The sequence below is a fragment of the Solanum dulcamara genome, chromosome 10 (genome assembly GCF_947179165.1).
Source record: "Solanum dulcamara chromosome 10, daSolDulc1.2, whole genome shotgun sequence".
Classification (NCBI taxonomy): Eukaryota; Viridiplantae; Streptophyta; class Magnoliopsida; order Solanales; family Solanaceae; genus Solanum; species Solanum dulcamara.
This window is the reverse complement of record NC_077246.1, coordinates 35,512,834-35,537,596: the sequence shown is the minus strand read 5'-3', so window position 1 is coordinate 35,537,596 and position 24,763 is coordinate 35,512,834. Positions and strand designations below refer to the sequence as shown.

General features: G+C 35.8%; 1 protein-coding gene across 1 annotated transcript in view; it reads left to right on the top strand.

Annotated features, from left to right (window-relative positions):
* Positions 1-23,744, top strand: part of LOC129870885 (nudix hydrolase 16, mitochondrial-like) — a 29,950-nt gene extending 6,206 nt beyond the window's left edge. Inside the window, exons 2-4 of the mRNA XM_055945765.1 lie at positions 1,213-1,327; positions 10,184-10,267; positions 23,208-23,744. Coding sequence (XP_055801740.1) covers positions 1,213-1,327; positions 10,184-10,267; positions 23,208-23,474 — 466 coding nt within the window. The 3' untranslated portion in view covers positions 23,475-23,744. The remainder of the gene's footprint in view (positions 1-1,212; positions 1,328-10,183; positions 10,268-23,207) is intronic.
* Positions 23,745-24,763: the final 1,019 nt, after the last annotated feature.

Here is a 24,763-nt window from a genome sequence, read left to right as displayed (position 1 = left end):
GTCATGGTACAAGATATAGGAATTCAAACACAACTGTCATGGTACAAAATAGGGATGTTTAAAGTAACTGTTTTAGTTCACATATTGCTGTTCAATGGAATATAGATTGCAACAATGGAAATTGACGTTAGTATAATTTGGTGTTAATCTCCTGCTTATATAGTTTGGTGTTCAGCTCTTGATTAGAAATAAAATACTAATCTGCTGGATGATGTAAAGTTTCTGCCTTAACCCTCACTTGGTATATCTAAAATGAAATCGTTCTTCAATGTTAACGAGTTTATTCACAAGGAACGTTAAATGCGCCTCTGTCTAATTTGTTTTTTCAACAACAACAATAACTAACCTCAATCCCAAGCAAGTTGGGGTCTAATCTTCACTGTCCATGTACTATTTAAGCTCTATCTTAGTCCAATCTTTTATAGGATAAGTTAAAAATAAAATTGAAAAAACATTAGAAGTTCTCTATATTTTCTTACTGCAAGACTCCGAAAAAGTAATGGACTAGAATAAACGTTTTAACATGACTAAAACTTGATTCCAATTGATTCCAATGTCCCATATATATCTTTGAATTTTTCTAGGTTGCAGGTCTTGCAAGACCTCTTTCCATGTGTTTTATGTTACCTCATCCCCTTTAAAATGAGGAATTTTTATTTTGATAGAGGCGCATTCAATATTCCTTGTGAACAATTCTTTAACATTGATGAACAACAAAGAAGGGCTTCATTTTGGATACACAATCTTGAAAAGAAGAAGAATCATATGGATCTATCCGCCCTACGAAGAGCGACCTGGAGCTTTAACAGAGGATTCTGGTTGAACAATCATTATGGACAGTGAGTGAAGGAGTGGATAGAGCTGGAGAAAATAATCTTAAAAAGGAATGGTTGAACTGGGGCAATGTTGAAAAGCCAAAATATTGAACAGCATAAAAATCAAGTGGACGGCAAAGATGGGTCACAATGATTAAGGAACTTGTAGGTTTTGCTTTGAGATCAATGGTTAAATCAAATTTGATGGTTTTGATTTCTTTTATTCCTCACCTGTTACTTATTAGGTAAAGGCCTAATTCTTTTCGCATCTAAGCTTACATCATTTTATTGTTGTTGCTACATCTTCTACTGATTACAAAGTTATGTGCAGCTACTTCTTTAATACATTCTGGGTTTTCATTTTAAAATATTTTTCTCATAATCTCTTTATTTGCAGGTGTATTCCATTTAGATTCAGAAATATGGAAGAAAACAGTGGTGAGACATCTGAGAAGATAGTTGAAGTATTGATGATAAACTCGACAAGTGGGCCTGGTCTTCTGTTCCCAAAGGTGAGAAATTGTTAGAGCATTTGAGTGTTAAGCATTATCCTATTGTATTGGTAATATTTGAAGTGCTTTTTTTGGCCAGAGTTAACTGATGCTTTGTGGTTTAATCTTGCAATGGATCTAGTTTTATTTTATTTATTTTTAAAAAAATCTTTTATCCTTTCTTTTTGAACTATTACGGTGTGAAATGGTAAGATTGAAGCACATGTTGATTATTCCACCTAGTCCCGGCAAACTTGCCGATTGGATCAGATATTGGCGGGTTGAAAACGGATTAGACAAAAATGGATAAAATACTCGACCCCCTCATATTTAAGACAGATAGAAAAATGGGCTGCGTGACAGATAACATGGCTACTCATATTATCCATGGCTTCTTGAAATTATTGGGAGCTGTTGAGCTTGGTCAAAGACCCAAACTTCATGAATCTGTTTTATCATTCTTGGCCAAATTTGAATTTGTTTCCTAAACTTAGTTTGCTGGTTATGAAATTCTTAAACATCATAGCTATATTTTTAGATTGCTATTTTTGTTTTCAAGATTAATATGTCACTAGGTACGCTACCTAGTGACTTATTTTATTGAATAGTACAAAAATCAAACAATCTTTACATAATGAAAATAATTTGAACTTGACAGAAATATAAAGTCTAACTAACTTAGGACTTCTACTTTGTCCTGAGTTAGTTATACGAAAAAAATCTCTTACACTATGAGTAATCAAGCCCGCTTAGTAACCAAATTGATGATCTTCCATATTGTCCTCTAATTGGTACTGTTGGCCAGATTTTTTTTTTGTCGCTGCATATCTCTGAAATAAGTAGCATACCAATCACCATCGCCCAATGTTATCAAAGGCATGCTTAAAGCGCGCTTAAGCCCTCAAAATGCGCTGAGCACTTCGCCTCGCTTAATGTGCGCTTTAGTGTCGTCATCAAATGAGCATTTCCTAAAGAGGCAACACTAAAGCGCACATTAAGCGAGGCGAAGTGCTCAGCGCATTTTGAGGTCATCAAATGAGCATTTCCTAAAGAGGCAACACTAAAGCATTGATATTTTACTAATTTTCTCCTCAGCGCGCAGGTCTAAGGAAGTCCTCAAAGCCTGTAGTGTGTTGTTATCTACTCGAAGTTTTGATGTCACCAATCAAAGTTAACAGAACTCAACCCGAGCATTTTCAGCATCGTCGGCTAGTGTCATAAATGTTGCCAATTGCTCCTGAGCTTTTTCCATAACAATGGTAACAACCTTATGACTCCGCTCAAAAGATGGGAGTATTAATCCATTTTCTATAAGGAAGGAGGAACCGAGGAAATGTCACGTTACCTGGTGGATAGTTGCAATCAGTTGAGAGAATGAATTTTTTAGGCCACTAGGCACGGTCTCGTTCGGCTCCCAAAAGTCGGGGATGTCATGGGGAGGTTGCTTAACAAATTAGGGCCTCCAAAAGTACCTATCCAGACTCGAGGTGGAGTAGGGTCTGAAGGTTCAACTTCAGAATCCAAAATCCGGGTGTATGCTGCCTCTTTGGGTACCTTAGAGCTGCCGATCAGACTCATTCTACCTCCTTTTCCTATGGCTTTGCTAAACCCTTGGCAACTTCTTGAGGACCGATTTCAAAGAGGTCTTCACCTCTTCTCATGCCAGCATCTCCTTCCGCATCCTCCACAATAACCACTTTGAGTGTTGCATCTTTCGGGTCTCAGCTATCCGATGACTACGAAGGACCCAAGAAATGGTTCCTTTTGCCGCAGGCATGTGGAATCTTGGGCTATCCTCTTTTCTGAAGAGCTATGAGAAATGGAGTGAGAAGATGTGGTCGTCCGACCCATTGGAACCCCAACCGCAATAAACTTTAGACGAAGGGGGATCTTGACAACAGACCTCTTCCTCGGTCAGACCTTGTAATAGAAGCAGGTGCCCGGGGATGAGAAAGTAAAATAAAACAAAAATGGGAGCAAGAAGTAACGAAGTCTTGCAGCTAGTTACCATGGTTCTTTCCTCTTCACCGGTCAAAAGAAATAGCTCACCACGTCCTAGCATCTTTGTTGGAAGTTCGCAGAATGGCCTTCACCCAATCAGAGATTTCAGGTCTTGGGACACGAACGACCATGTCTGTTGTGGAACATGTTAAAATAAGGTGAAAAGTTGAGCCGGGGAATGTTGAAGTAAATATGAGAATTTTTTTTTCCTCAGAATACTTACGGGTGCGCCTCCACTTTTTTGAGAATTGCTTAGGGCCAACCGATGTACTTGGTTAGTGCGGATCATTATGAACAGGTCACACCATCCCCGGTCTTGCTCGTCCTCCTTACTGGTTATTAGGCCACAAGAGCTCCGAGCGATCAAGTGGACGACTCCCCTTTGAACAACCATGCGGAGTAAAGATGTAGCAGATGGTCCATGTTGAATTCCAATTTGGCCTGCTCAGCCAAATATCGAATATATGCCAATAATGTCCAAGCTTGCAGAGCTAGTTAAGCTAGGGAAACCCGATAGCGCCAGCAAAACTCCTCAACAACCTTTGGTACTGGGAGGCCAAAGTCAATGGTGAACAGGTATGTATAGATCAAGGAAAAGCCTTCTATGTATAGATCAAGGAAAAGCCTTCTATGTGATGAGTGATCTGGGTCTCCCCATCAATGGCCATGATGTCCATGTCGTCACTCCAACCGCAATCGGACTTTAACTTTACACAAGGGAGGTCGCTTTCTTGTATTAGTGACTTAAGGGATCATTTGGTACAACGATTAGTAACGCAAGGATTAGTAATGCAAGAATTGGTAATGCAAGGATTATTTTATATCAAGTGTTTGGCTCATTGCTTCCACCTAATCTTGTGTTTAGTTTAAAACTCTACAAAAAGCTTCTTTCCAATTATACCCTTGAATTGTTATGGGATTTTCTATTTCATTAATTGGGTCAAGGTAGATAACTGGCGGACAATATTATTTTTTTGTAGCCTTCTTACTAGCTATGAGAACAACAATTCTGTTGCCATGTTTGCTATTTTCTCGCTTGAATTATTTGTAGGTAAATAATTGTCATTTTAATAAATTGATCACTCACAAAACGTCAATTTTAATTTAAAAAAGATAGAACTTCTACTTTTAAAATCGAAAAGACGGTAAACAATAGTAAAATCGAATGAATCATCTACATTTACACATAAAAATTGCAAGTTGTAGTTTTAATATGTATGCAATTTCATAAATTGTTCAAAATACAAATAATCAGAAAATCACATATATATCAACAAATAATGCATTCAATTAAGATCACAAACATCATGTGGTCATATATTTGCCTTTTCAATTAGTAAGTGTTAAACAACTCACATTTCAAATATTGTATTGATTTGTATTGGATTTATTTAACAACAAACAACTGTCTCTAAATTATAAAATGTGTAAGCTAATTTATTTAAATAAATTTACTAGTACAAATATAAAACATAAAATCAAGAAAATAAATGAAATGATTAAAAGAATTTGAGGGGTATTTTTGTCTTTACATATATTAATTTCATGGTATTAAATCTCATGTATTACTAATACCACCAAATGGAAGGTATTCGTTAGACGTCCTATAATACCAAATAGGGTGTATAACTAATACAATACACGTATTAGTTATACATAGGCTCTAAATCCCTACCAAACATAGTACTAAATAAAATCAGCTATAATACAAGGACTATTTCTCATAATACACTCTACCAAAAGGCCCCTAAAAGTTTCCACTAACTTATCGTAGCGGTCGCCTTGATTGTCACTGAATAGACAAGAGTTCAAGGAATGATGTTAGCAACAAAGATTTCTCATCAAATTCATAAGAGGTCTCGTCGATGGGAGCCTTTCCTCTTTGGTGAGTCAGGGTCTGGCTTGTCCCCTCAGAATGATCGTCATTAGGGGAAGGAATCAACAAGCTACTAGATAGAGATTTAGAAAAGGTGGTTGAATGTGACATAGCAAAATTAATTTGCTGAGAAGCAGAGAAAAATGGCTGAAAAAGAACACTTTTGAGTTTGCTTCTTTAGTATGTAATGATAAATGTTAGTGTAAATAAAGAAGAGAGTATTATTGCCACAATGAATCTTAGGGTAATGTCCAACCAACATGCGTCACGTGCCTTGACAGTAGGCTCAAAGAGACATCGACGGACTTCAAGGACAATTAATGATAGTCATATTACTTATTTTTCAAAATGATATAAGTCTTTTCGATTGTTCTCCTTCCAAAACTAATAACTCTTCCACTTCCTAAATATATTTCATCATGTATTGGAAAATAGGTGTAAGGTGGGGGACTATCTGTATATGGTGAAATTTCGGGCTTGGCAAAGGATCCGTTGGGATCTGACATGTGGAAGCATTGGCTCAGCCAAAATCGAGCCCGCCATAGAGTCTCCCATCTTGACACATCAACATCACAGAGTCATTGTCGCCGTCATATCTTGGGCCGTTGACATCTCAATATAGAAAGGATCATTCCATGATTGTGAGATCGACGACACCACCTTCGCGAGATCTCCTCCTCTCGATCCTAGTTCTTTGCCTAGTCGGTGTACGCTCGTAATGATTTTCGGCCTGACATCAATCAACCTCGAGCCCAACGCTAGACTTCAGACATATGACACCACTTGAATACTGTTAAGAGTCCTTTTGGGTAATTGGTTGTGGAGATTTGGGTGGAGTGATAAACTTTATGGACAGAGGTGAGATAAATATGGAGTCATGGAAACGGGATGGAGAACAAATGTGATTACTATGCCTTTGGGTGTGGTGTGTGGAAGGTGAGGAGTGAGAAGCCTTTAATGACAACATTGCTTTTAAGGTTGGGGATGTGAGTAGAGTTAGTTTTTGGAGTCATAAATGGTGTGGAGGTTTGGTGCTAAAGGATGATTTCTCGACTTTGTATAGGGTCTCTTGCCAAAGGGAATTACCTGTTCAGCAAGTTAGAGGACACAAGGGGAAGGGACCTTTTGGAATTTGAGGTTTAGTAGGAATTTCCAAGATTGCGAGGTTACAGAGTTTAAGAGATAACTCTCTTTACTTCACAACCAATGCGAGCCAGTCAGCAGACCCGATGCTTTGAGTTGGGAGTTGGGAAAATGCAAAGTGTTCTCTCTGAAGTCCTTCTATAAGAATCTTCTGGCTAGGAAGGAGGATAGTTTTCTGTATGATTCAGTCTGGATACCCAAGGTACCAACGAAGGTGTGCTTTTTGTCGTGGTTGGCTACAAGAAGGGTGATTTTGACATCAGAGAATCTTAGGAAGTTAAAGGTTGTTTGCATAGGTTGGTGTGTCCTATGTAAGGAGGCAGGTGAGCAGTGTTCATGAAAGTGACTGCTTCATCGCGTTATGCAGTGAACGGCCCTGAAGCGGCAGGGCAGCTGTGCAAGGTGCTGAAGCGAAGCAGTTGAAGAGAAGCGTGCATTTCAATGGCTGAAGCGGTGCATAGTGTGAAGCGTCACTTTGTTTTTTAAACCTTTTAAAAGGTTTAATTTTGAATAAAAAGAAGTCAGTGACAACGGCTTTTAATTTTAATTTCTGACCTAGGGTTTTCAGTCTTCTCTAGTGGTGACTTTCAGGTAAGCTTCTTCTTATTTCTTCTTCTGCTTCCCCATCGACGCTCAGGCCTGCGAGGTTCTTTTTTCCTCCTTCTCCAGCGATCTTTGGCCTCTGTTTTTCTTCTTTCTTTCTTCTTCTTTTGTTTGCTCTGTTTTTTTGTTTAGGTATGTTCTATTTAGTTGTTTTATCTTCTTTGTTGTGCTAGGGTTCTTTTTCCTTCTTTATCTTTGTGTTAATTTTTATTCAAGTAGCTGAATTTTAGTTCTATCCAAATAGTCCATTTTTAGTGGATTTTAAAAAATAATTAAAATAGCTGAATTTTAATTTTTTTGCTCTTAAAGATTGTAAATGGCGTCACAAGATCAAAAGAAAAACCTGGCTTGAATGTATGCACAGAAAATTAGCGATAATGACAAGACCTATATTTAATGTCTTTTTTGTAACAAGATTTAAAAAAGGGGGATTTATCGTCACAAATATCATCTCATCGGTGGTAATCCAAACGTTTTCGTTTGTCAAAGTTGTCTCAGATCACATGAAGGAAGAATTGCTAAAGTTTATGTTTTATTGTTGGTTTTACTTGTACTATGGAGGATTTTGTGCTATCTACTTGTAAGTATCTAAATTGAAATTTGCTTATATATATATGTTGTTGTGGTGGAAGGTTTATTTTGGTCTTCCCTTAGAAATTGCGCTTCACCAAAGTGAAGCTAATCGAAGCAGGGCCTTGTCATTTTTTTCTACTTCACGCTCCCGTGAAGACTGCAGGTGAGGACGTGGATCATATTTTACTACATTGCAAGATAACCATGAGGTTATGGTGGGATATCTTTAGAGGGTTTGACGTTTCTTGGGCAAAACCAAGATCAGTGAAGGAGTTGGTGTTTAATTAGAAGAGTGGAGTTAGAAGGAGGCGGCACAAGGCTTGGAATGTTACTCCTCTTGCTTTAATGTGGGTCATTTGGAAGGAGAAATAGTAGAGCTCTTGAAGGGGTGGAGCTAAGCTTTGCTGAATTGAGGAGTAGTCTCCAATCCCTTATTTTCTTTTGGTGCACTCATGTAGTTCCTGTTTGTATTGAGGATTGAGTGTCTTTTGGAGAGAGTCATACTTGTAGGTTTCTCTTTTTTTGGTATATCTCTCGTATACAACCAAGTTGGCCTTGTTAGTATCAATGCAATTTTTTACTTGATCAAAATAAAAACAAAAAAGAGTAGCCTTTTTCAGAGAGCAGAGTAGCCTTTTCATACTTGCATCATTAGTTTTTTTCCCCTTAAGTTAACCCTTGCATGGGAGAAAGAGGTATCTCATATTCACTTGTAAGCTAACACCATTGAAAAGATCTGAGAATAGAAAGAATTCAAGATCTACTTATTTCTTGTTATTCTTACTTGTCCTTATCTTTACTCCTGTTTTCGTCGTGATCTTCGTATAATTATTACTCTCTTTCATTCTTGCATTATCAATTTAGCCGAAAAAATAAAGAGGTATGATGGACCATAATACAATTTCCTTTAATCCCATTTTAACAAATTTAACTGTTATTGCATAATATCTATTTTTCCGGCAAAGAAATATCAGTACATCTATTGTTGAGAGTGGATTCCACCACAATGATAGATCTTCCCTTTTCAAGTGGCGTGACAATGCATAGGTACCTCCCATGTACGTTGAAATGCTGGAAAATCTGGACATCAACTCTATTTCCCCTTCTTCCCCAACTGCTACAGTTGTTGGCCCGTCTGTTGAAAGAAATACACAAGACTTGACATATCCAAAGGAGGGAATCATTAATAAAATTTCGACTAACGATTCCTAGTCTTCTTTCAATCCATTCAGCTATGTCCATTTACGTACGTCTTGTTGACTAAATAATCAGGTATACCAGGCCACGTATCATCCACTTGGCTCTAGCGAGGAGAGATAAACAAAAATCAAAGATATAGTGATCGTGTTGTAAGACCTTGTTCCTTTCTACTTGATGTTTTTTATTTTCCTCCATTTACCGCTTATGTGTACCAAGAGTTTTTCTTTGTAACATTTTCAATGACCTCGAAAGATTTATAAGCAATCACAAGCAAAGATCTATTATCCATTAAAATTGAGGAGAGAAAAATACAAAATTTAGATAATGAACCCACCAAATAAGTGATCACCAGAAAACTATGAGAGAGAAAACTGAAGAGAGGAAAAAAACAAGCTATTGTCTAGAAGAGAGAAGAGGAAATCGAATTCTGGCAACTAGAAAAAGTAGAGAGAGGGGAGAGCATCTCTCACTAAAAGTTGTATTTCCCTTATGTTTCATATGTCTCCATATGAAATTTTATGACAGATTAGCTAAGTTGCTCAGACTCGGGTGCCGATGTGTGATACTAGTACATATTCTAGCTTTTGGATCCTTCATGATACAGCGGGTGTTTGGATTGACTTATTTTAAGTGACTTTTGGCTTCTAAGCTATTTTTTTATTTTTGGTCATGTTTGGGAAACACAAAAAGTGTTTTTTAAGGCTGAAAAAGTACAAAACAAAAAGCCAAAAACCAAAAGTTGGGTGTTCCCAACTTATAACTTTTAGCTTATAGGCTACTTAAAAAAAGCCAATCCGAACACCCCCATAAGCTTTAAGATTCGAGGATACAGATCTAGTTATGGATATGAGTGCGGGGATTCGACTAAAAACAATTCAAATATCTTAAAATATAGTTATAAAACATAAATTAGGAGATATTATGTGGAAACTTGAGGAGAAAATATTAATCAAGAGGAGAATCTCAGGAGACTAAAGGAAAAGGAGTGACATAGAAATTTCTATATACCAGCTATTCTATCTTCTTTAATTTCACCTTTGATTATGTTTTGATTATAGAAATCATTGAATCTGTCTAGAATTTCTCCGTTGATTTTGGCCAAAGTACCCAAAAATTGGTTGATTAGATCGGGTATGGATCTCACACCCACACCCATGTCATGTCGACACCGGTGCGGCAGTGGAAGTGAAGAGTTCATGCTACTTAGCATATTAGTACTTCAGTCGATCAAAGATCAACATTGAGTGCATACTTTTGTTTTTCTTAATTATTGTTTTTAAGCATGTGTCACACATGACATGTTGGTTGTCATACTACTACTATTATTTTAACCGTTCTTCCTGGTGTCTACTTTTGGGCTTTCTGATGCCAGGTGATATTGCTGAATAAGTTTGACTTAACTCTTTTGGTTCATTTGATCACAAGGATGAGTACCTAATGGGTGCTGCTTATTGATATCTCTGGCACATTTGTATAAATAGGGTGGTTGGGAAAATGATGAGACAGTCCAGGAGGCAGCTATCCGTGAAGCCATAGAGGAAGCTGGAGTTCGAGGGGATATAGTGGTAAGTCTCTTGAAGTATCTGCTTTGTTTTACTTTTATATTTGATACACAAGTTAAACTTTCCTACTGGAACTTGATGTATGTTTCTGTGGCTTATGTGATTACTTGGTGTTTGTTTCATTTTGTACCACTCGAGCATGTTTTGGACCCTTTTCTGGAATTTAGTTCTTTTAAATTCATTTATCAAAATGGCCTTCATGTCTTCTTTTTACAACGTACGTAGTGTGATCCCACTTCTGGGGAGAGTAGAGTGTATGCAGACCTTACTCCTATCTTGGAGGTAGAGAGCCTGGTTCCTATATTTCTACATAAAATGTAATTTTTTTTGTTGATATTATGGGAACCTGCACCACATATCAGGTGTATAAAAGAAAGTAGATAATTCTATACAAACTGTGATTTTCTACGACATCCAGTCATCTAAAGTAGTTGGATTTGAAGTGTCACAAAAGTATACAAGTAAAAGAACTACTAAAATGCCCTTCTAATTAACCTATTTTTACTACTACTAATAATTAATAATAAATACATAAAAACAAAAAGCTATAATAAGTAAAAGGTGTCATACATTTTAAGGGATGCATCTATTCTTAGAAAGGTGTTAGATGTGGTAGTTATTTTTTCACTGCTAATAAATATTCAAGTGGAATAAAGAAGTTTTTGGCAAGCTGGATACAAGAACCAAAGTACTAGAGGAACTGGCAGTTCTAGATCACTCCAGTGAAAGGAGAGTCCTTACTCTGGATGAGAAACAAAGATTATTGAATCTGAAAGTTGAATGGGAGGCATTTGCTATAGCTGAAGATATTTTGAAGAAATTTCCTGGAAACAAAAATCCATATGCAAATGGTTGAAACATGGGGATAGGAACACAAAATACTTTCAATCTATAGCCAATTCCCATAGAAGATTCAACCACATTGATTAGCTTAGAGAGGATGGTGGGTACATAGAGGACAAAGTCGAGATAAAAGAAGAGATTTACTCCTCTATCAGAATCTTTACTGTGAGGATGAGGAGTGGAGGCCCACATCTAACTTTGAAGGATTATCTAGATTATCAGAGGAAGACAAACAAGCTATCACTTGAGAGAGCCTTTGAGGAAGAGGAAGTCCAAGCTGTATAATTGTCTTGTGCAACAGACAAGGCTCCTGGTCCTGATGGGTTCACCATGGCATTTTCGCAGAGATCCTGGGATTTCATTAAGGCATAGGTAATGGGGACTCTCAATCATTTCCATCAGGAATGTCAAATGGTTAGCTCATGCAATGCCACTTTCATTGCGTTGATTCCAAAAAAGAAAGGTTCAATTGAACTTAGAGACTACTGGCCAATCAGTCTTATTGGAAGTGTATATAAGATTGTGGCCAAGCTACTAGCAGAAAGATTGAAGAAAGTTGTTGGCAAGCTAGTCTCCAACTTTCAGAATGCTTTCATTAAGCAAAGACAGATCACTGATGCAGCACTCATAGCTAATGAAGCTCTAGATTGGAGGATTAAATATATAGAAAAAGTTTTTGACAAGCTAAATTGGTCTTATCTATTCTCTAATTTGAGGAAAATGGGGTTGGTGAAAAATGGATCAGATGATAAGATTCAGAATTAAAACTGTTTAATACTTAGTGTTGGTGAACAGGGAACCAGTTGGATTCTTCTCTCCGCAGAGAGGGAATCAGGCAAGGGGACCCTCTATCCCCTTTCTTGTTCATATTAGCAATGGAGGGTTTAAGCAAGATGATGGAGAAGGCCAGTGATTTACAGTGGATTCAGGGGTTCAAAGTAGGGCCAGTTGCTGAGAACTCAGTCACCATTTCACATCTATTGTATGCTGATAACTTACTGATATTTTGTGAGGCAGTAGAGTCACAAGTTAGGTACCTAATCCTAACACTCTCTCTGTTTGAAGCTTTATCAGGACTACATGCCAATGTGCTAAAAAGTATTATTTACCCTGTCAATAATGTACCAAACATAGAGGAACTTGCAAGTATTTTAGATTGCAGCATTGGGGTTCTTCCTACCTCTTACCTAGGCCTACCTTTGGGTGTGGAGTACAAGAATGGTGAGGTGTGGAATGGTATTATTGAGAAATTTGAAAAGAGACTAGCTTTCTGGCAATTGCAGTATCTATCTATGGGTGGAAGACTGACTCTTATCAATATCGTTCTTGATAGCCTGCCAACTTATTACATGTCTTTGCTTCCTATTCCTAGTAAGGTACTTAAGCAACTAGAAAAAATCAGGAGGGACTTCTCTAGGAGAGGAACAACACTCACAAATATCACTTGATTGAATGGGTTAAAGTCACACTGCCTAAATGCAAAGGAGGTCTGGCAGATTAGAGGTTGGGTGAACCAAGCCTATGGAAGGAGGTGGTTAAGGATAAGCATGGTGAAAGTGATCACTGGAGCACAAAAATCTCTAATGCTCCTTATGGAGTGGGCCCTTGGAAATTCATTACCATGTTAGGGAGTGATTTCTTCCGGTGCACCTATTATATACCTGGTAATGGAGCTCACATTAGATTCTGGAAGGACAAATGGCTCAATGGTACTACCCCCATGGAGAAGTTCCGTATGAGATTGCTGTGAATAGGAATTCCACCATAGCTCATAATAGAATGGAAACAATTGGGATATTCTATTCAGAAGGGCAGTTCGAGATTGGGAGATGGACCAACTGATGGAATTGCTATCAAATGTGTACAGATATAATATTGATGTGACCATGGCAGATACTATGTGTTGGGGGAGGAAGGGCACTTTCACAGTGATAGAATGCTACAGGAAGATTGGTACACAAAACCAAGTAGTTGACAATTTTCCCTGGAAATTGATTTGGAAGACAAAGTTGCCTTCTAAGATTATTTACTTTAACTGGATTGCTGTCCATGAAGCTAGGTTGGCACAAGACAACCACAAAAGGAAAGGTCTCCAGTTAGTGAACGGATGCTACCTATGATTGGACAAGTTGGAAACTGTGAATCATCTGTTTTTGCACTGCAAGGTGGCTACTAATCTTTTGAACATGTTCTTTTGCATTTTTGGGTTGAAATTAGTCATGCCACATACCATAAAAGAGGCACATACGAACTGGAGCATGTGGAGAGTTGATGAAACCATCAAAAGGATCTGGCTAATGATCCCTGCTGCTATCTTTTGGAGTATTTGGAATGAGAGGAATGGGAGGTGTTTTGATGCAACCTCAGCTCCAAATCACTCTCTCAGAATCAGATGCCTAGTCTTACTTCTTTGCTGGACTAAATTGGCTAATGTATCTAGCACCGAATAAATTGTGGAGTTTATTGGTTCCCCTGTCTTAGATTGACCAACTGTAACGGAACTTCCTTTTTCTATATCTCAGTTTCTTTTGTCAAGTTTTCTTTCATTGTAAGTTGTAACTATGCAACTTCTTGATGCCCTTTTGTGAATGAAATACCTCTTTATCAAAAAAAATAAAATATTATAAATTATTATTCAATTTCCAATACTTGAAAAATAACTCCAAGTGTTCACTTTTTACATGTTTTCCCAGTTTCTTTAGTTACTGTATAATTAGATTATTATCCTCTGGGTCAGATATATAACATCTTATAGCATAGTTCTGGATTGTTGTTGTTGTTTTGTTGTAGCTACAACCGGGAAAGTTTAGATTTATCATTCCATACTGTAATTGTAATATTCCTCATGTTGAAAATATAATTTCTTTTTCTTAGAATTGTGAAGGTTGTGACATTTAAACAAGCATTCTTAAATTTATTAAAAAAGTATAAAGATCATATATAGATTGGGTGAAATACTACTACAAGCCGTGTGCGTACAAATCAATAAAGTGCTCTACTTTTGTGGAACATATTTTCTATATTTAAATTAAATATGATTGACATTCATTATTTTGAAGATCTTATACTTTTTAATTTTATTTTTTTAACCCAAACATATTGCTAATAATATTTATGTAAATAATTAAAATTATATGTATTATATTGATATGGGATACACGCGCAACACGCATACAGAGAGACTAGTATCTATAAAAGAGTTTTCAGTTCTTTCAGATGCTTTCCTATTCCTTTACATCTATAGTGTCGGAATGAGCGCTAAATGTGCAACATCATCGATTCAATCCCTAGGGCATTCCATATCACCACAGCTTGTATGCAATTGGGCGATTAAAAAGTATATGGTTGAGTCACAAACATACTCCCTTGTTTTCTTCACGTAAACCACCAGCTAATGAAAGTTGGCTTTCTCTTCGTTATTCTCAGCTATTAGAATGACTTCCTATGCTGCTTACAAAGAAAGACACTTCCCTAGGTCTCTAGGTATCCAAACTGACTCGCGAGGAAGTTCCTTTCCCCCCTCAGCAATAGCCTATGTTGAAGGACTTGATTGTGAAAATCCCTTAGTTCTGACCTTTCCTTTTTCAGGAGGCTCTATATGTGCATCTTTTTCTTGTACAGGTTATCCATCTCTTCAGCTAGTTCTTTCATCATCCAATTTTGCAAGTGTCACCTGAACTCTAGTCCTATAAGAAAGATCACCTCTCCCTGACTTTGTAAACCTGGGAAACTACAACTATCTTCTAGTTAAAGTTGTTAAAGATGGATGGGAATGATATACATAAGGGAGTATCCCCATACCAACTGTGCTTTCAGTTTCAGAAGCTAATTTTGTTTCTATTTCTTATATTGAACTTTCACATTTTTGTTGAAATCCTCTCACCTCTTCATTATGCTCCTCATTAATGCTACTCAACATGGTTGCTTTATGTTGTCTGTCCTTCATTCTCTCCTTTGAACTTTATATTTGTCAATGATTACTTTCCTATTGGATTTTGTTGAAATCTGCCTCATGCGCTGTTAATTGATGTTGAGTTGGCATGATGACATGGGTGCTGATGTGTTTTTTCTTTCCAGGAGATAGATATTTTCTCTTTTAGTTTTCAGTTGATAGTTTCCTTGTCTTTGGGCATGTAGCTGTTGGTAGACTTAGTTCCTAGTTATTAGGAAGTTTCTGTTTTGAATTACTGCATTATTTACTGCAGCAAATCTATTAGGATTTCTTTTATTTAAACATCTCTTCTTCCAGCTTAATAAAATAAATCTCCTTTTCTCCTTTTCTCCTTTTTGTTGTATGTTTTTCATCTGTTAACACCAACATATTGGTATCAGAGCCCTTCTTCTTAAGGGAGTTGTTAGTGACTTGTGAGTGTAGTCTGAGTGAACCATCAACAAAGTTCCCTACCTGCTTCCCTGAAAAGCCATCAGAACATATGGGAAACAGAAATTTTTTCTGGTTCTTATGCTATTTCTCCACTAGTGTTTGATGGAGAGAACTACCAGATATGGGCTATCAAGATGCAAACTCACATGGAGGCATGTGATCTCTGAGTAGCAGTAGAGGAGGATTACGAAGTTCCTCCTTTACTTGGCGATCCAACAATGGCTCAGATCAAGCTTCACAAGGAAAGGAAGACCAAAAAATTCAAGGCGAAATCTTGCTTATATGCTGCACTTTCACCGACAATTTTTTCCAGAATCATGACTCTGGAATCGACAAAAGAAATTTGGGATTTTCTCAAAGAAGAATACCAAGGAGATGAGCGAATCAAAGGTATTATGAAAGTTATCAATCTCATCAGAGAATTTGAAATACAAAGAATGAAGAATTCTGAAACTGTCAGAGAATACTCAGATAGGCTTCTTAGCATAGTGAACAAGGTAAGAATGTTGGGCAATAAGCTTCCAGATAGCAGAGTTGAGAAAATTCTTGTTACATAACCAACCATTGCTTCCTTAGAAAATACTAAGGATCTGTCAAAGATCACTTTCGCAGAACTACTTAATGCATTGCAGATACAAGAGGAAAGAAGGTTAATGAGACAGGAAGGGTCAGTAGAAGGTGCACTACTGGCCAAGTTGCAAAACTATGTTGGAAGCAAATACAAGAAAACAAAAGGGATGAAAAATTATGCCGAAAATAATCAAGTTTCAGCTGGTAATGGAAGTAGCCACAACTCAGGCAGCAACAGAGGAAACAAATTCCCTTCGTGTTATTATTGTGGAAGGAAGAATCATCCTCACTTCAAATGGTGGAGAAAGCCGGGTATGAGATGCCGGAAATGTCAAAAACTTGGGCATGCTGAGATCATCTGCAAGTAGAAAGGACAGCAACAAGAAGGAGAAACTCAAGTTGCAAATCAACAAGAGGAAGAACACTTTTTGTTGCATCATGTTTTGCATCTAGTATTTCAAGTGTCAATTGGCTTATTGATAGTGGTTGTCCAAACCACATGACTAGTGATGAAAAGCTTTTCAAAAAGCTTGACAGAACAACAACATCAAGAGTCAGGATTGGAAATGGAGAATACCTCCCAGCAAAAGGAAAGGAGACTGTAATTATTGAGAGTTATACAGGTACAAAACTTGTTTCTGACGTTTTGTTTGTTCCTGAACTTGATCAGAATTTATTAAGTGTTGGACAACTGCTCGAAAATGGATTCAAATTATTTTTTGGAAGATAAGGCGTGTCTGATCATTGATCCAAGTGGTCAGAAGCTATTTAGAAGTAAAATGCAGGGTAAAAGCTTTTCTTTGACTCCAATGGAGGAAGAACAAATAGCTTTTCCAAGTCAGTCTACTGTTGCAGAGATTTGACACACATGGTTGGGTTACTTCCACCACAGGGCTCTTTTTACATGCAGCAAAAAGGGCTAGCAAAAGGTTTACCTCCACTTGAAGAGGATCTCCCAAGTTGCAAGGTATGTCAATTTGGTAAGCAAACAAGATTGCCATTCACAAAATCAACTTGGAGAGCAACTCAAAAATTGTAGCTAATTCATACAGATCTTGGAGGTCCCCAAAGAACTCCATCATTGAAAGGAAGCAAGTATTGCATAATTTTTATTGATGATCTAACAAGGATGTGTTGGATATACTTCTTAAGATTCAAATAGAAGGTTGCTGAAGTATTTTGGAAATTTAAAGCCTTGGTAGAAAATCAAAGCGGATGCAAAATACAAGTGCTCAAATAAGACAATGGGACTGAGTACACTTCAGATCAGTTCAAAAACTATTGTGAAGTTACTGGAATAAAGCATCAACTTACTACTCCATCTACTCCACAACAAAACGGCGAAAGTGAAAGGAAGAATAGGACTATCATTGAAATGTCAAGGTCTATGTTGCACGAGAAAGAGCTTCCCAAAAAGTTTTGGGTAGAGGCAGCCAATACTGCTGTTTTTTTGTTGAATAGGCTGTCTACAAAGGCAGTGAATGGTCAAACATCTTTTGAAGCTCGGAATGGAAACAAACCTTTACTGAAGAGCCTCAAGATTTTTGGTTATTTATGTTTTTCTCACATACCTCAGCCGAAAAGGGATAAACTTGACAAGAAGGCAGAACTTGAAATTTTCATTCTCTATAGTTTTCCCTGAAAAGCTCTTACAGAACAACAGACTAGAAAATTTTTGGTAAGCAGAGATGTGGAATTTGCTGAACAAAAGTGATGGGATTGAGATGGAGAAAAATAAGGGAAGCTTATGAGTTGCACATTTTTGATGAACAAGTTGATCATCTTCCTGTTCGAGGAACCAGATCACTTTCATATATCTATCAAAGATGCAATGTAGTCGTATTTGAACCTGCTGAATATGCAAAAGCTGAAAGAGACAAGAAATGGATAGTTGCAATGCAGGAGGAGCTAACCATGATCAAGAAAAATGACACATGGGAGCTGGTTGAAAGACCTCAAGACAAAAAGATTATTGGTGTTAAATGGATTTACAGAATTAAGCTAAACACAGATGGTTCAGTGAGCAAACATAAAGCCAGGCTTGTGGTGAATGGTTATGGTCAGATTATCAGTGTAGATTTTTCTAAAACATTTGCATTAGTCACAAGACTTGACACAATTAGGCTTCTTCTGGCAGTTGCAGCACAAAACGGACGGAAAATCTACCAATTGAATGTTAAATCAGCTTTTTTGAATGGTTTCTTGCAAGAAGAAATCTATGTTGAGCAGCCTGAAGGGTTTGTTGTGGAAGGACAGGAAGACGGTCTACTTGCTGAAAAAGGCCCTCTATGGATTAAAGCAAGCTCCAAGGGCTTGGTGCAGTATAATCGATGATCATCTTTCTGACTTAGGATTTCAAAAAAGCCCAAGTGAATCAACCCTTTACATAAAGCATGTTAACTCTGACTTTATTATAATTTCTCTATATGTTCATGATCTTTTAGTAACAGGAAGTAATGTTATGCTCATAGAAGAGTTAAAAAAAGGAGATGGTGAAAGTCATTGAAATGACGGATCTGGGAGAGATGGATTTCTTTCTTGGAATGGAGATTAAACAAATCCAAGATCAAATATTCATTTTTCAGAAGAAGTATGCAAAAGAAATACTGAGGAAATTTAGAATGGACAATTGCAAAAGTATGAGCACGCCTATGAATCAAAAGGAAAAGCTAATGAAGGATGATGGTGCTGAACGAGTACATGAAGGAAGGTACTGAAGCTTGATAGGATATTTGATGTATCTTACCACAAGAAGGCTAGATATATTGTATGTTGTAAGTGTACTATCCCGATTTTTGAATTCTCCTAGTGAATTGCATATGAAAGCTACAAAAAGAGTACCCATATATGTTAAAGGCACAATGGAGTACGGATTCAAATTTAGCAAGAGCCAGAATTTCAAATTTCAAGGATTTTCTGACAGTGATTCGGGAGGTTTTGCTGAAGATATGAAAAGTACTTTAGGGTACTGTTTTATTTTTGGCGCTGGATGCTTTTCTTGGTGTTTGAAAAAACAAGAGATTGTTGCTCAATCAACTTCAAAGGCAGAATTCATTGCTGCTACAACTGCGGTGGTTAAAGAAAATCTTTTGTGATCTTGGCTTGGAGATGAAGGAAAGCACTCAGATATTTGTGGACAACCAAGCTGCCATTGCCATTTCTCACAACCCACTATTTCATAGAAAGACCAAGCATTTCAAAAGGATGGTCTAGTGAATATGGTATATTGCAGAACAAAAGAGCAGCTGGCTGATATTTTTACAAAATTTCTTCCGGCAAGCAAATTTGAGTACTTGGGAAAGGAACTTGGAAGGAGGAGTGTTGAAATTTGCCTCATGAGCTGTTAATTAATGTTGAGTTGGCATGATGACATGGCTGCTGATGTGTTTTTTCTTTCCAGAAGATAGATATTTTCTGTTTTAGTTTTCAGTTTAAAGTTTTCTAGTCTTTAGGCATGTAGTTGTTGGTAGACTTAATTCCTAGTTATTAGGAAGGTTTCTGTTTTGAATTACTGCATTATTTACTGCAGATCTGTTAGGATTCCTTTATTTAAACATCTCTTCTTTCAGCTTAATAAAATAACTCTCCTTTTGTTCTTTTTGTCGTATGTTTTTCATCTGTTAACACCAATAGATTTATTATCTCTTTAATTTTCTCAAACCACATCCTTTCTACATGGAACTGAATTATATGGTCATATTAATTTTCCAGCGTTAACAGGCATGTAGATTTTGGGTCTCCACCCTTATATCCTGGAGTGAACTGCCTCAATTGTAAACAATGTTGCATCCAATTTTTGTCTACTTGCCATAAAAGCATTTTGGGACATTGAGATCGTATCTTCCAATGCCTTCTGTAGTCTGAGAGAGAAAAAATGCAAAAATCTGGAGATGCTCCTCAAAAGACTTGTAGGTCTAAAGTCCTTAATTTTTAACTTGTCAAAAAATAAAAATAAAGGTCCTTTATATTTACTGTGCCTTTCTTCTTTGGTATCAATATTATACAGGATACATTTTCCTTTATCCTAAGGGAAAAGGACCTGATATACCCCTCAACTTTGTCATTTACAGCTGATATACCTTCGTTATGAAAGTGACTTATATATACCCCTATCGTTGCACAAATGATTCACATATACCCCTACCGTTACAAAAGTTGCTCATATATACTCCTCACCGTTACAAAAATAGCTCACATATATCGTTTTCATTTTAAGTGAAAAAAATTATTTTTTTGATATATATTTTTTTTAAATTCATGCATGGGGAATATTTTTTTTTTGAGAAAGTAATAAAATAATATAAAATATATATATACCCATACGTTTGAATTTTTTTAGCAAAGTTTAGGGTTATATATAATCTTTTTTACGCATGAATTTTTTTTTGACTTTTTTGATTATCATTATTTGAGTTTCTAATTCTTATTTTATTTTTATTTTTTCATTCTCTGTGTAAATATAAGAGAAATAAAAAAAGCGTGAATGAAAAAAAGAGCAAAAAAATTAAAACTAATTTTTTTTGCTGGGATATTGTAATTTAGTTTTTGTTTCTATAAAACAAATTTGGGGCATGTATAATAGATTTTACAATAAAAGTTGTGAGAAAAATAAATTTGACTATAAAAATAATAAATTTAAATTAGCCGTTGAATCAAAAAAGTCAAAAATAAATTATGTGTGAGAAGGATCAAATATACCCTTATATGTATATTTTTTTTTAATAAAAAACTTTTAAAAATTAATTTTTTCACTTCCGTTAGAAGAAAATGATATATGTGAGCTATTTGTGTAACAGTAGGATTATATATATGTCACTTTCATAACGAGGGGTATATCAGCTATAAATGATAAAGTTAAGGGGTATATCAGACCTTTTTTTCCCTTATCCTAATAACTAGTTATAGTTCTTATTTTCTAGGCATGTTAGCAGTCTTTTAGCAGTCCATTTTCAATTTCAGTTGTAATGCAACTGTATTTATTAAATCAGCTTGAAGTTCAATAAAATAAGTCCTCTGATTCAATTTTATCTTGCTATTTCAGTTTGAATTACAAATCCTCTACTTTAGCCTCCACACTAATTGCTGTGTTCACCAGTCATTCTTTACCTCTTCTATCTAAAAAATTTAAATGCTTTCTAGCTTCTAATAAATGTCTATAAGTTTTCTTGATAAGACAGTAAACTTCTATTGTTTCTCTCTGCCAAAGTAACTACATGAAATAACCTGTAACAAAAGAGTAGAACTAGATGGACGGCATCAATATAATGCCATATATTAGTTGCATGTTAAAACGAAATTCTTTCCAAATTACTAGATTTGAAGGCTATTCCATTAAATGATTAGTCCTGTTACACTATCATTGCGATTCTCTTAGTTACTGCAGTTAAGTGTCTTAATTTACCCTAAGTTTTGCTTTTAAGTTCATTACTATTTCCTTTGATAGTTGAAAATTTTGGGTTAATTTTTTATGAGAGATCTTTTATAACATGAAGTGAGGCTGAGCCTGCTGTGATAATAAAATATCCCATTTCCTTTCTCATGTGAAATATGATGTTAGGTGGAGCAATGTTCTCTCTTTTTCATTTTCTTCTTCTTCTTTTCCCTTCATGACTTGAATATAGAAGAAAGTTTGAAGTCGCAAACCTGGGATTGGTGGAAACATAAAAGTTAATTCTAGGTTCATCCGGTACCTACACTGGTGAGAGGTAGCAAGTAGAATTAGTCAAGATGTGCAAAAGGTGGGCTGCATCATCGGTTTTTAGAAAGAAAGACATTCATTAAGATTAAAGATAAGTGTCAATGAATTATCCTCTTTTTTGAGTTTCATACCTAAACTATTGAGAGTGTGAGTTTCATACCTAAACTATCATTTATTAGTTTGAAAAACACACCTTTCTTGTTTTATTACTCTCTCATCATGGTGTGTGTACTACACTCTTTTTTATTTTAAAAAAAATTGTCACATCATACTCCACATGGACAAAACATTCCACTTTGACAAAAATTTAAAAAATTATTAGTATTAGTATTAGTTAAATATTAAAATATTACTATTCAAAAAAAAATATTATAAAATAAAATATAAAATATTTCTTACCCCACTCCACTTCCCTCTCACTTATACCTCCCCCCCCCCCCCCCAATTTTTACTTTATTTTTTAATTTTTTTTTTTGTAAAATTTTTAAAAGAAATTCTTACTTCATCCCCCTCCTCTTTCATATAATAATTTAGATATTGTTTTAATTTTTTTAAAAGAAATAATTTCATCCCACTCACCCAATATATATATATATATATATATATATGGTATTTGGTATGCAAGTAGAATTTTTTTTTCTAAAATTATATGTACATATCTAACACAAAATGAGAAAAATGTATAAAAAAAATAAAAATAAATTAGGAGTGGAGGGTTAAATGGGGTGGGTAGAATTTTATTTTTTTTATAAATAAAATTAAGATCAATTTTTTTTAGAAAGTGGGGAGAAGGTGAAGTCAGAATTTTTCAAAAATATTTTATAAAAAAATTAAAAAAAATAAAAAGGAGGGGGATTGTCGGGTGTGGTGGTGGTGGATGGGGTAGGAGGGAGGTGGTAGAGTTGGGTGAAAAAAATATTTTAAACTTTATTTTTTAAAAAATAATTTTTTGATTAGTAATATTTTGATCTTTAACTTTTAACTAATATTAAAAGTTTATTTTATTTTGTCAAAGGTAAAATAATTTATTCATGTGCAATGCTATGTAGCAAGATTTTTTCAAATAAAAGAGAGAGTGTAATGCACACACCACTGATGTGTGTTTTTCAAACTCTTAAGTATTACTTTGTGTATAAAACTCACTCCAATAGTTTAGGTATGAACCTCTAAAAAAATATGATAGTTTTAATGTGTTTTTGATATTTATCTCTTCATATTATGAATATTATGCATCTTTGTTTGTACATATAATAGGAGTACCAAGAATTAGGAAACTTTCCTTTAGACCGAGTTCATAACTCCTATCCTAATAAGGAGCCTTCTTTTTTGTTTACCCACCAATTTCACCAAATTCTTTCTCCTCTTTTCTTTTTCATGCAAATGCTTTTATTTGTTTTATTTCATTTTTTTTTTGTATTTATAAGATTTTATGCAATTGTATTTTGAAGCACTTTCTGGGACACTACCTCTTTAAAAGCAAGACACTTCAGGACGAGTTCAGTCCAGAAGGTTTGTGTAGAGCTGCCATGTTTGCTTTGTTGGTGAATGAAGAACTTGAGTTCTGGCCTGAACAGAGCCTTAGAAGAAGAAGTTGGCTGACAGTTCCAGAAGCAATTCAATGTTGCCGGCACCCATGGATGCGACAGGCTCTCGAGGAAGGATTTTTGAAGTGGCATGACAGTGGCATGACAAGAACAATGAATTGCGAGGACTAGTTTTTTTCCGTTTGTTCCTCTGACCAACATTGAGGTTCATGTTTCTGAACTTCCCAGTTGCAAGACGCCAATCCTTAGAGCTGGATGGTGTCATGGTGTGTATTAGCTTCAATTTCATTTAGGAGTAGGAAGTAAGAGAAGTTGCAAATAGTTGTTTTACATATTGAACCGCATTTAATGATTTCTCATTGATTCCTTGATGATTAGAGTTGACGGTGAATTGGAGAAGAAGAAACAAGAAATCTCCATGTCTCATTTGGCTTGTTACAATGTTGCTTTACTTGGTAGTATTGTAATTACACAGTCATTTGTCGTCTTAGTAATGTAATGCAAAGGAGCTGATGTAACTGGTCAAACAATATGGTCTCCTTCTGCTTAATGGGACAAAAATTAAAATGAAAGAAGAGTGTTTATGTTACGATCCTGAAAAACACTTAGCTCCATCAAGGACATACAATTTTCATTACAAAGGGTCAAATATACTATTGGAAATACTTTAAATAAACTCTCCTTTTTTACTATCCGCCTGATAGATCTCCTACTGTTATACTTTAAATGACGTCTGTTTGGACGAAGTTGTAGAACAAAAATACACATAACTTATTTTGCTTACCTATTTCAATCAAAATCCACCCATGATCTCACTCAAACTCCCCCCAGTTAAAATCCCCCATTATACTAATATCCAAATTCTCTCTAAAACTCTGGGTTCTCTTCCAGTTAGGGTCTTTAAATCATAGGGTTACTCTCGTCTAATTTCTTTTAAGTTTCATAATAAGGTTACTTTTGATCCAAAAGAGGTATATAATGTCAGAAAATAGTTATTCATCAAAGATGAAGTGTCATTGCTGTAAAAGTGCCAACCTCTTTACTTCAAAATTCCTTTCAACCCCAGAAGGAGATTTTGCAAGTGTCATAAACATGAAGTAAGTGCTATTATTGAATGGGCGTTTTTGTTTGATTTTTATTTTAAATTTCAATTTTTCTCTTTGATTTTTAGTGTTTGATTGTCCGGAGTTCTGTTGATTGTGTTGGATAGAATACTTCTTGTAGTTATTGCCAGTGGAACAATGAATTATTCTCGGATTGAGCATTGGTGGTAGTAAAAATCTAAAGTCTCAATTGGATTTGGCTATGGTTAAAATCAACATTTTTAGTACGTCATTGGATGCTCTTAAGATTGAAAGAGATATCTTAAAGGAAATGGTGGATGTTAAGGAGGCTATAGATAATTCTGAAGAGAGCAAATCAAGGGAATTATAAGAGAAATTGATGAAGATGATGATGCT